The sequence below is a fragment of the Tupaia chinensis genome, unplaced genomic scaffold (assembly GCF_000334495.1).
Source record: "Tupaia chinensis unplaced genomic scaffold, TupChi_1.0 Scaffold149383_1, whole genome shotgun sequence".
In the NCBI taxonomy this organism is placed as follows: domain Eukaryota; kingdom Metazoa; phylum Chordata; class Mammalia; order Scandentia; family Tupaiidae; genus Tupaia; species Tupaia belangeri.
In genome coordinates, this window is record NW_006209227.1 from 1,979,023 (window position 1) to 1,989,933 (window position 10,911).

At 60.8% G+C, this 10,911-nt stretch overlaps 2 protein-coding genes across 5 annotated transcripts in view; both read left to right on the forward strand.

Moving 5' to 3' along the window:
- Positions 1 to 1,434, forward strand: part of PRSS56 (serine protease 56) — a 4,526-nt gene extending 3,092 nt beyond the window's left edge. Inside the window, 4 exon segments of the mRNA XM_006171137.1 lie at positions 9 to 173; positions 269 to 331; positions 662 to 768; positions 1,150 to 1,434. Coding sequence (XP_006171199.1) covers positions 9 to 173; positions 269 to 331; positions 662 to 768; positions 1,150 to 1,434 — 620 coding nt within the window.
- A 1,121-nt stretch (positions 1,435 to 2,555) lies between these two features.
- CHRND (cholinergic receptor nicotinic delta subunit) lies at positions 2,556 to 10,027 on the forward strand. Of its 4 annotated transcripts, XM_006171138.1 has the most exons (12): positions 2,556 to 2,607; positions 2,840 to 2,985; positions 3,299 to 3,343; positions 4,027 to 4,136; positions 4,255 to 4,410; positions 4,495 to 4,610; positions 5,392 to 5,592; positions 6,617 to 6,728; positions 6,803 to 6,917; positions 8,210 to 8,414; positions 8,504 to 8,622; positions 9,845 to 10,027. In XM_006171138.1, exons 1-12 carry the CDS (start codon positions 2,556 to 2,558, stop codon positions 10,025 to 10,027), a joined length of 1,560 nt encoding a protein of 519 aa, XP_006171200.1. The 4 variants fall into 4 exon arrangements, with proteins under 4 accessions (XP_006171200.1, XP_006171201.1, XP_027625154.1 ...); XM_006171139.1 differs by lacking the exon at positions 3,299 to 3,343; XM_027769353.1 differs by lacking the exons at positions 2,556 to 2,607; positions 2,840 to 2,985; positions 3,299 to 3,343 and having other exon boundaries at positions 4,055 to 4,122.
- The last annotated feature ends 884 nt before the right edge of the window (positions 10,028 to 10,911 follow it).

The following is a 10,911-nucleotide window of genomic DNA, read 5'->3' on the forward strand; positions in this document are numbered from 1 at the left end:
CCCCGCAGAGCTGCGTTCCCTGGCGCACACGCTGCTGGGCCTGCTGCGGGGTGCACAGGAGCTGCTGGGCTCGGGCCCGGGGTTTCGGCACCTGGCTCCGGTCCTGGCTCCCCCTGCTCGGTCGCTCCGATACCCTCCCGGACATCCCGCCCGCGAGCAGCGGCTGCACTCAGGTACCCGGTCCCTCTACCCACCCCAGCCCCGACCGGGCCTCGGCCCCACCCCTACACGGAGAAGACACTTTTTCTCCTAACTCCGCGCTTCCCAGGATTGCGAGTTGCAGACACGAAGTTCTCCAAGCCGAGGCTGGAACAACGGCGGGAGGCGAACGGTAATGACGCCCCCTGCCGGCCCGCGGGAGGAATTAGGTCTCAGAGCTAGCCAAAGCTTGGAGGGGCTCATCCCAGGGTCTGTTCTAGGAAACAGTTATCCCAAGCAACAGGGCAGCTCCGTTCTTCCCCCACGCCCCCCAGTAGAGCTAGACTCTTCAGCGGGACCTGTGGCTTTAGGCCCTCATCGCTGGGAAGCAGAGATACTTGGCCCTGTGTTACCCCTTAACCCTGCCAGACCTCAGTTTCCTTCCCCATCTACAGCTTGAGGAGGATTGCTCGGCCTATTGGGCGTCAGCTCCCTGTGATTTGGGCCTCTCCCCTTCCTGCAGGCTGTCCTGGGCTGGAGCCGCTGCGGCAGAGGTTGGCCACCCTTCAAAGGACCCATGCCTGGATCCTGCAGGTGCCCTCGGAGCACCTGGCCATGAATTTCCAGGAGGTAGGTCCCAGCTTCCCAGGTCTCTCCTCGGTGGCCTGGGAAGGTGCAACCCGTCCAGCCTGATGGATGGAGGACAGGGGCCTCGCCCTCCTGCAGGAAGGGAGGCCATCCCCAAGCAGCCAGGGGTTGCCTCTGCCCCCATGGGAGGTGGGGCAGAGGTAGGAGCTGAGAGTAGATGCATGTATGAGGGGACTGAGGCATGGCTTTGCCTGGAGAGAGGCCAGGAGAGGACTGGGTGGGGAGCTGGTGGGAGTGTCCAGTGACAGGAAATGAGCAGGTGGGGGACAGGGGAGGAGGTGGGGTCCAGGAGGAGAGGGCTAGCCTCCAGGATTCCCACCCAGAGGGGAGTTTCTGGGGCCTGATCCTCTCCTCTCTCTGCAGGTCCTCGCAGATCTGAGCTCTAAGACACTGACCGGTCTCTTCAGAGCCTGGGTTCGGGCAGGCCTGGGGGGCCGGCGCCTGGTCTTCAGCAGCCTGGTGGGCCTGGAACCCGTCACACTGGCTCGAAGCCTACCCCGGATGCTGGTGCAGGCCCTGCAGGCCTTCCGCTTGGACGCCCTGGCAGAGGGAGAGCCTGAGGGACCCCAGGTGGACTCAGGGACAGAGCCGGAAAGGAAGGAGCACCACCTGCTCAGTCCTCAGGCTCTCCCAGCCCAGCAGCCATGAGCTGTGTCTGGGCCCAGCTCCTGGTGTGCTCCCAGGGCTCGGAGAGGCCCAGAGACTATGATGGCAGTGCACCCTGCTGAGACTGGCAGGGGTGTGTGGGTGGGCTGGGCAGGGGTCCTGGGCCCCAGCTCCTGGTGTGCTCCCAAGGCTCAGAGAGACCCAGAGACTATGATGGCTGTGTGCCCTGCCGAGACTGGCTGGGGTGTGTGGGTGGGCTGGGCTGGGGTCCTGGGCCCCAGCTCCTGGTGTGCTCCTGGGGCTCAGAAAGGCCCAGAGACTGAGACCAGCAGATGGCATAATGGTTACGTCGCTGGACTCCGACGTGGTTGACCACAGTTCGAGTCCTGGTCCTGGTAGCTTAAAATAAATGCCAGGGCATGTTCATGTGTGCCCAAGATTCCTAGAGGAGGACGGAGGAGCGGGAATTGCGGTGTGGCTGTCCCCTGGAGGGTGTTTTCTTGCTTTCTGTCTGTCTCTCCGGTGAGCGCACGCACCATAACAAAAATCTCTCTAAGAAAAGAGAGGTTCAGAGACTGACGGTGGTCATCGCTGGCTGGGCTGTGTGGGTGGGTGGGGGGTCCTGGGCCCCGTGTGTCTTCCCAGGTGTGTGACTGAGGATCACAGCTGCTTTAATAAATGTTATTTATCACTCTCAAAGATGACTCTGAAGCTTCCTTGGGGTGGGAACTGGTGGGTGGGTGTCAGATTCCCGGGTGGCCCCAGCAGGACCCAGCCACACAAGCAGCAGGCAGAGCTTACAGAGCAGCTGCAGAGGGGCTGCCAGCCCCTGTCCTCCCCACATATCCTCTGCTTCCCAAGAAATGGCAGCAGCTGGCCTGCCTGTCCCCCTGCCCCCCCCCATGGCTGGCCAGTGCCCTAGAACCCAGTGCCCACCCCCCCCGCCAGCTGGGAAGCCCCAGCCTGGGATCTTTGTCTCAGTCCTTGGCTCCTTCCCTGCTGGCAAGTCCCACCCTCCTCGTCCCTGCTTGGGGTGTCAGGTTGCATTTCCGGCAGCCTCTTCCTTTCCCCCCACCCCCACACTGCACCTGTCTCCCCTTCCCCCCATTCCAGACAGTCCAGTAGACAGGAGGGGCGGATGCTGAACCAGGCAGAGGGACAGAATGGAGGCACCTATGCTGACGCTGGGGCTGCTGGCCACGCTGGGCGTGTGGGGTAAGGCTGGACATCACCCCCACTCCGGGGCATCCTCCTGACGCCCACCGGCCCCCACTGCTTGCCCACTCCATCCCTTCACGATTCTTCCCTGGAGTCATGCCCGACTTCCACTCCACTCTGCCCTCCTTCCCTGGGAGGGTCCCTTGCCCCAGGGCCTGCCCGGCCTCCAGGGGCAGCCTCTTCCCTGGGTTCCCTGCCCAGTGGCCGTTCTGTCCCTGACTCTGCTCAGGCGGTTGGGGGCTCAACGAGGAGGGGCGGCTGATCCGGCACCTGTTCAAGGAGAAGGGCTATGACAAGCAGCTGCGGCCGGTGGCACACAAGGAGGACAGCGTGAACGTCTCGCTGGCCCTCACCCTGTCCAACCTCATCTCCCTGGTGAGGGCCCCGGCGGCTGGGGAGGGGGTCAGCCTCTCCAGGACACGATGGCTGTGCGGGCGTTCCACACACAGCGGGCCCGCACTGCCCCCAGCCCTCCAGCCCTCCTAGGTGGGGGGGCCCTTCCCCTGGCCTCGCTCTGGCGGGTCCCCACCCCACCTATGGCTCCCGCCAAGGCCCTGTACCCTCTCTGCTCCCTGCTCTGCCCAGCTCTCCTGACAGTGCTGGGGCAGGAGGCTGGGTGCCAGGGCCATGTTTTCCCTGGTGCCAGCCAGGAGCAGGCACCTGGGACGGTCCTCCTGTCTGCTTCCAGAAAGAAGTCGAGGAGACCCTCACCACCAATGTGTGGATAGAGCATGTAAGAGACCTCTCACTCCGCGCAGGGGGGTGCCGCCCAGCTCCCCGTGCTCGCTTCCCGTCGGGGGCACCCAGCCTGCCTTGGCTACTACCTAGAGAAACCCCAAGCCCAAATGCCCTCCCACCACCCCACTAGTGCCTCTGCAGGTCCTGATGACATCATGAAGTTGATTCGGATTTATTTGTGTGAAAACTGTCACTGTGCCTTTAAGAGGTTTTTGCCTTAGGGTGTGTGCGCTCACCAGAGAGAAAGAGAGAGACAGAGACAGTGAGAGGGAAGGTGAGAAATCACCCTCACCCAGTGGGTATGGCCACACTGCAATTTCTTCCCCTCCTGGATCTGGGGCACGCACGCACGCACACACGCACACACGCTGGGCGTGACTTTCAAGCCACTGGGTCCGGGATTCAAGCTGCGCGCTATCCTGATTTTTATTAGAGACGCCACCTGTCAGAAGTTCATAACACAGACGCAAATCGTCCACATTCACAATAGGAAAAAAAGTGCTCTTGGTTGCTCAGTGTGCTTCCCACACGGCTGTCCATGACAGACCTGGCCCCTACTCTGAGTCCGCCTTAGCCACAGCTCCCAAACCCTGTCCAGATTCCTCCAGCAACGTGAGGGGCGATGGGGGGCCTGGACTACAGCGCAGTCCACTGCTGACATGCCTCTTGGGCTCCCAGGGCTGGACGGACAGCCGGCTGCAGTGGGATGCCTCGGAATTTGGGAACATCACCGTCTTGCGCCTGCCCCCTGACATGCTGTGGCTCCCAGAGATCGTGCTGGAGAACAAGTTGAGCCGAGTGACCCTCCCTACCCCGACACTGCGCCTCCCTTCCCCTGCCTTCCCTGCCCAGCCCTGCCCCGCCGTCTCAGAGCTGGTGCTCACCTGGGTTCTTCCCCGCCCGCAGCAACGACGGCTCCTTCCAGATCTCCTACTCCTGCAACGTGCTCCTCTCGGACACGGGCAGTGTGTACTGGCTGCCGCCCGCCATCTTCCGCTCCTCCTGCCCCATCTCCGTCACCTACTTCCCCTTCGACTGGCAGAACTGCTCCCTCAAGTTCAGGTGTGCCCCAGGCAGAGGCCCTGCCCTGTCCCAGTTAGAGCCCCCTGTACTGGCCGAGGGTCACTGCCTCCCCTCCCTCCCCAGTTCACTCAAGTACACAGCCAAGGAGGTCACCCTGAGCCTGAAGCAGGAAGTGGAGGAGAAGCAGAACCTCACCTACCCCGTGGAGTGGATCATCATTGACCCTGAGGGCTTCACAGGTGCACGGAGCCCCTGGGGGGCTCAGGCACACCCAGGGGTACACACGCCCCGTCTCACACCTCCATCCCAAAGGAGCCTGGGACGCTGCTCCTGGGCCCTGCAGCCACTCACACACCCACCCAGAGGGCTCACAGGCCTGGCTCACCCTCTCCCCAGGTGTGAGTGTTTCTGGCAGAGGAGGGGCTGTGCCCAGAGGGCCCAGGGGTGTGGCTGGGTGTGGCCTGAGTCCTCCTGAGGGGTTGTGTCACACCTCCCACCCCATACCCCATCTGTGCCTGGGTTCAGATCTCAGGTCCACCACTGCCCCATGGGCCGGAAGAAATCACTGGTCCGCTGGTGTTGAGGCTGGTACGTGGGGTGTGCAGGGTTAATGTTACTCTGCGGGCCCCTGTCCCAGGACCGTTGTGGACTTAGCTTGGAATGGACCTCGGTAACACAGGACAGCTGTCTGGCTCCTGCTCTTTAATCCACACAGTCTATTTCTGGCCTGGGATGCCTCCTGTCTCCTGAGTAGAAGCACATTCCGCATCGCGGCCCTGTGCGGCCTCAGCTCCTATTTTTTTCCAGTGAGAGAACGTGGAATTAGAGAGAATCTCTCCCCCGATCAGAACTTCTGTCCCCACCCTGGGAAAGATACCCACCAGGACAGCCTGTGACCCCCGACCCCAGGGGCCGCAGACAGGCCCTACCACCCCCTGGTCTATCCCTGCCCCTCATGTCCCATGGCCTCCCGCCTCCCCCCGCCTGGCTCAACCCAAGATGTCCACGTGTCTCCTGCAGAGAACGGGGAGTGGGAGATAGTGCACCGGCCGGCCCGGGTGAACGTGGATCCCAGCATCCCCCTGGACAGCCCCGGCCACCAGGATGTCACCTTCTACCTCATCATCCGCCGCAAGCCTCTCTTCTACGTCATCAACATCCTGGTGCCCTGCGTGCTCATCTCCTTCATGGTCAACCTGGTCTTCTACCTGCCGGCTGACAGTAAGCCCCACCCTGCGACCACTGCCCACTGCTCCACCCTGCCTTCCTCCTGCCACAGCGGTCCCCGCTCTGGGAGCTCCCTGCCCCGGACCCGGGCGTGAGGACCAGGTGGCCAGGCAGGGGGACAGCTCTACAACCGAGTCCCACGGCCCTGAGTGGACACAACTTCTGCCTCTCACAGGGGCTTCCCCAGGACTCTAGGGAGAAAGGCTGGTCTTCCCCTCATTAGAGCAGAGCCTGGGCCTGTCAGGGTCACCCCTGTGGCCGTGGGCCTGGCGCACAGGAGGACAGCACCTCTCGAGGCACTGGGTAGATAGAGCGGTCTCTGGGAAGCCGAGGGGTGCGGGGACGAAGTCAGGCTGAGCTCACTGGACCCCAGGAGCTATGGTTCTCCAACTTGAGAACATTCGCCTTGATCAGGGGACCCAGCCCCCCGGCCCTGGGTGCTGGGGTTGGGGGGCATTCTAGCTAAGTGGGGATGGGGGTTTCCTGGAGGGCCTTGAACGGGTTGTGACGCATGGATGGGACTGTGTCAGGCAGGAAGGACTGGGAGGAGGGGCTGGACAGGGGCACCCACATTGGGGAGCCCCCAGTGCCCCCCTCACCTGCAGGCGCTCAGGCGGCAAGAGCAGGGTGGGGCTGGGCCGGGTCTGAGTGAGGAGTCAGAGGCAGGTGTCACCCTACTGCGTGAGGGCCCCGGAGCGTTCTGAGCGGGGCAGGGACTGTGCAGATCTGTGCTGCAGAAAGCAGGCGAGCAGGGGTGGCCTAACGGTGGCAGCCTGTGTGCAGACAGCGTCATGTGTTGAACACACGCTCACACACTCACCTGCTGAGATGCAGAGAAGTCATCTGCTTGCCTGCGGACACCCAGCGGCAGGTGGCAGACCTGGGATGTGAACTCAGGCACTCCAGCTCTCTGGAGTCTCACCCAGGCACCGTGGCATCATGAACAGTGGTAGCAGAGGGCACAGCAGGAACCCCTGGGCCTGGGGCCCCAGGTGACAGCCAAGTCCCGCTCCCCCAGGCGGCGAGAAGACGTCAGTGGCCATCTCGGTGCTCCTGGCCCAGTCTGTCTTCCTGCTGCTCATCTCCAAGCGGCTGCCCGCCACATCCATGGCCGTCCCCCTCATCGGCAAGTGAGTGCCCGTGCCAGCCCTGCCCTCCTCCCCGCCGCCCGCCCCGGGGCTCCAGGCTGAGCGTGTGTCCACAGGTTCCTGCTCTTCGGCATGGTGCTGGTCACCATGGTCGTGGTGATCTGTGTCATCGTGCTCAACATCCACTTCCGGACTCCCAGCACCCACGTGCTGTCTGAGGGCGTAAAGAAGGTGAGCACTGGGCCAGCATGTGGCGCAGGGTTAAGGCGGCTGGATCCCATATAGATGACTCTGCAGTTCGAGTCCCAGATCTGGGGCTTGGAAATCATGCTAAGTACATGTGTGTGCATGCCCAAAATCCCAAAAAGAGACTGGAAGAGAAGGAATTGTGGCATGGCCATCTGCACTGGAGGATGCTTTCTTACTTTCCCTCTCTCTCTGTCTCTTTCCAGAGAGTGAACATGCCCTATAGCAAAAAAATTTTTATAAAAAAAAGAAGGTGAGCACTTGTAATAACCAAAAACAGGAGGACAGGCGGAGACACTGGTGTGCTCACGGGGTACCACTTGGCCGTTGGACGCACCGGCCGCTGCTGCAGGCCCCGCCAAAGAGCCTCAGCCCCTCGAATGGTGCTGGAAGGAGCCAGACACGAGGCACCTGCTTCAGCCCCTCTTCCTCACGAAGTTCCAGAGTGGCCAAAACCAACCTCATGATGAAGTGGCGGGGGGATTGTGGGGGTGGCCGCCTTGGCATTACCCCGAGGCAAGCTCCTACGTAATGTTTCCTAATTGCTCTGGGTGGCCATGCCAGCTGGAAAGCACCCACAAAAATTCATTAGCTACGCACTTAGGATGTGCGTCCTATGTGTCCAGTGTACCTCCATTAAGAGGGTAACTGTGAGGATCAAGGGGTGCTCAGCGTGTCCTCACCTCTTGGCCACAGTGGGCCTGCTGGCTGTTCCGGGACAGCCTGGGGCATGTTAGCAATGCTTTTTGTTTTGATGCTTTTTTTTTTTTTTTGGAGAGAGATTTTTGCTATAGAGCGTATGCTTTAGCCAGAATGACAGAGAGAGACAGAAAGGCAGAAAGTGAGAAATCACCCTCCAGGGGGGATGGTCACGCCACAATCCCTTCTCCTCCATTCTCCTCTTGGGATCTTGGGCACGCACACACACGTGCCCGGTGTGAGTTTAAGCCACCGGCTCCGGGACACGAACCGCGGTCGACTACATGGGAGTCCAGCGACGTAGTCATCTATTAGTTCCAGTCTTGACGCATTTGAGGGGAGCACTGAGGATTTGGCATGTACCATTTTGGTTCTGAATGTTCGTGTTCAATGAATACGCTCTGCTCTGTGCTGTGAGTAATGGGGCGTGTCGGGTGTAACCTAAGTGTCCACCAATGACACGGTCAGACGCGAGCCCTTGGCAGCAGCCAGGAATGGAGTCACAGACGGTAGGGTGTGTAGAAGTCACCCGTGTTTGCTAAGATGGCCTTTCTCGTGGCCCCCGGGCCCTGCCACAGCTCTTCCTGGAGACCCTGCCCGAGCTCCTGCACATGTCCCGCCCTGCAGAGGACGGGCCCAGCCCCGGCACCCTGGTCCGGAGGAGCAGCTCCCTGGGCTACATCTCCAAGGCCGAGGAGTACTTCTCGCTCAAGTCTCGCAGTGACCTCATGTTCGAAAAGCAGTCGGAGCGGCACGGGCTGGCCCGGCGCCTCACTAGTGCACGTGGGTCCCCCCCTGGGTTTGGGGTTAGGCCCATCCGTGGGAGGTGGTTGGGGCAGGCCTCATAGCCCCGTCTGATCCTGCCTCCACAGGCCGGCCCCCGGCAAGCTCCGAGCAGGCCCAGCAGGAACTGTTGAGCGAGCTGAAGCCAGCAGTGGACGGGGCAAACTTCATTGTCAATCACATGAGGGACCAGAACAGCTACAACGATGTGAGTGGCCGTGGGGCTGCCTGTGCGGGTGTTCAAGCAGGGCATGGATCGGTGTACCCTCTGTTAGGGGACACAGTTCCTCGAGACACCAGTCAGCTTAGGTGAGGGGGCTCCTGGTGGGTGCCGACTCGACTCCCAGCAGCACACTAGACCAGGCACGCACACGGGACACCCAGGCCCATAGCCCCGCTCTGTCCAGGTCACAGGTCACACTCGGGGCAGCCCTTAGGGGCCCTTTTCTCGCCCGGCTGCCAATCATTTGTTCAACTCTAAGCCTGACACTCGACAGCCAGGCCCTGGAAAGGTAGCCATTTATGGTGACCTATCCTTTTTTAAATTCCCCCTTGAGAGGGACCAGCAGATGGCGTAATGGTTGTGTGGCTGAACTGCCACGTGGTTGACTACAGTTCGAGTCCTGGACCCAGTGGCTTAAACCTCACGCTGGGCTTGTGTGCATGCGTGCCTAAGATCCCAAGAGGAGAATGAAGGAGAAGGGATTTGTGGAGGGCACTGCATACGGAAGCCATCTTGAGCTATCCGCCACCTCAGATCTAACCAAGGATTCTAAAATTGAAAAAGAACAGGGAGAGGATCTTATTTCCCTAGATAGTGAGGAAGTGAAGCCTAATGATTTCCAAGATGGTGGATAGCTCAAGATGGCGGGGTTGATAGCTGAAGGGCCGCTTCCGTATGCAGTGCCCTCCACAGGGATTGGAGAAGGGATTGCAGTGTGGCCATCTATCCTGGGGGTTGATTTCTCACTTTGTGTCTCTCTGTCTGTCTCTGTCACTCCTGTGAGATCACACGCCCTATAGCAAAAAATCTCTAAAAAAAAAAAAAAGTCCTCTTGAGAAAGGGTTCTTTTTCTTCAGCTCATGTATGTGCTAACAGCAGTGGTGAGTGGCTGGGGGAGTGAGAGAGGAGAGGGGCCTGTCCTCCTTCCCGGCCGCGTGAGAGCAATCCCTGAACCCAGCTCCTCTCCAGCTCCCTGCCCCCTGGAGTACAGTGGGGAGGGAGGCTGCAGCCCTGTTCCCTGACCCCCAGAGAGAGTGACCAGCCCCAACTGCAGCCAGAGCTGGGCCCTGGTGAGGGCCTGCCAGCACGTCTGTCTGCTGCAAGCCTGAGGCAGCCCCCACAGACAGGCTGAGCCCCAGCTCTGGGGTGTGGGTCTGTAGCCCACGGGGCTTTCTCACTCACTGCCTCTGTCCCCCTCCCACCCCAGGAGAAGGACAGCTGGAACTTGGTGGCCCGCACAGTGGACCGCCTCTGCCTGTTTGTGGTGACGCCCATCATGGTGGTGGGTACCGCCTGGATCTTCCTGCAGGGCATCTACAACCAGCCTCCACCCCAGCCTTTCCCTGGGGACCCCTACTCCTATGACGTGGAGGACAAGCGCTTCCTCTAGGGCTGGCCAGCAGGGACTACCATGTGGACCGTGGACCGTGGACAGACAGAGGAGCAACCCTGCAGCCCTGGCCCTCAGGCTGAGTGGTCTGGGCTGGGCGGAGCTCAGCCTTCCTGGGCAAAAGACAGGAGGCCCACTGCACGCTCTGAGAGCGGACTTTGGCTGGAAAGGGACAGACAGGATGACTTGGGGAAACAGGAGACCTGCTTGGGGGCCAAGGAGGATGCCATCTGGGCTGGCTTTATGGGAGACCCTTGTAAGGGGTTCGCAGAGGCCGCTCCACCCACCACTGCACAAGTTCAGTCGGACGGCTGGACTCCATGTCTTCACTTTCTGGCTCCTCCCAACCGCCCTGCACCTCAGCTTTGGGAGGGAAGCTGGGGCCACCTCCCTCTCCCCAGGCCTTTGGGGAGCAGTGTCCTGCAGGGTTGGGAGCACCCAGGCTCCACGTATCCCTTCTCAGCCCTGCCGCCTGACCCCTCCGCATCTGTGTCCCCTGGAAACTGGGCTCAGGCTCAGCATCCAAAAGGCAGGGTCAGATTGAGGTCGCACCCTACAGCACCCGAGCTCGGTGCCCCCAAAACCTCCCCAAAGTAGAGTTGCAGTACAATATTTGGGATATGCTAAAAAATTGATCATAGCTCTGAAATTCAGATTTGACTGGATATCCTATATTTTTAAAGTTTATTTATTTTGTCCATGAGTGAGAGAAAGAGGGAAAGACAGAAAGAGAGCCAGAGATAGAGAGACAGATACCCTCAGCTAGTCACACGTGTGTGCCCGGCATGCACAGGGAAGCCGGGGACCGAGCTGGACTTCCCCACATATGACGGTGCGTGCTGCCACCGCTGCACCACCATCCGGCCCCGGGCATCCCGTCCCTT

Excerpts from the sequence above, each read along its gene's own strand:
- CHRND (XM_006171138.1), top strand. The coding sequence starts at position 2,556 with ATGGAGGCACCTATGCTGACGCTGGGGCTGCTGGCCACGCTGGGCGTG. Across the intron at positions 2,986-3,298 it reads TGTCCAACCTCATCTCCCTG|AAAGAAGTCGAGGAGACCCT; the intron begins GTGAGGGCCCCG and ends GTCTGCTTCCAG. Across the intron at positions 8,623-9,844 it reads ACCAGAACAGCTACAACGAT|GAGAAGGACAGCTGGAACTT; the intron begins GTGAGTGGCCGT and ends CTCCCACCCCAG.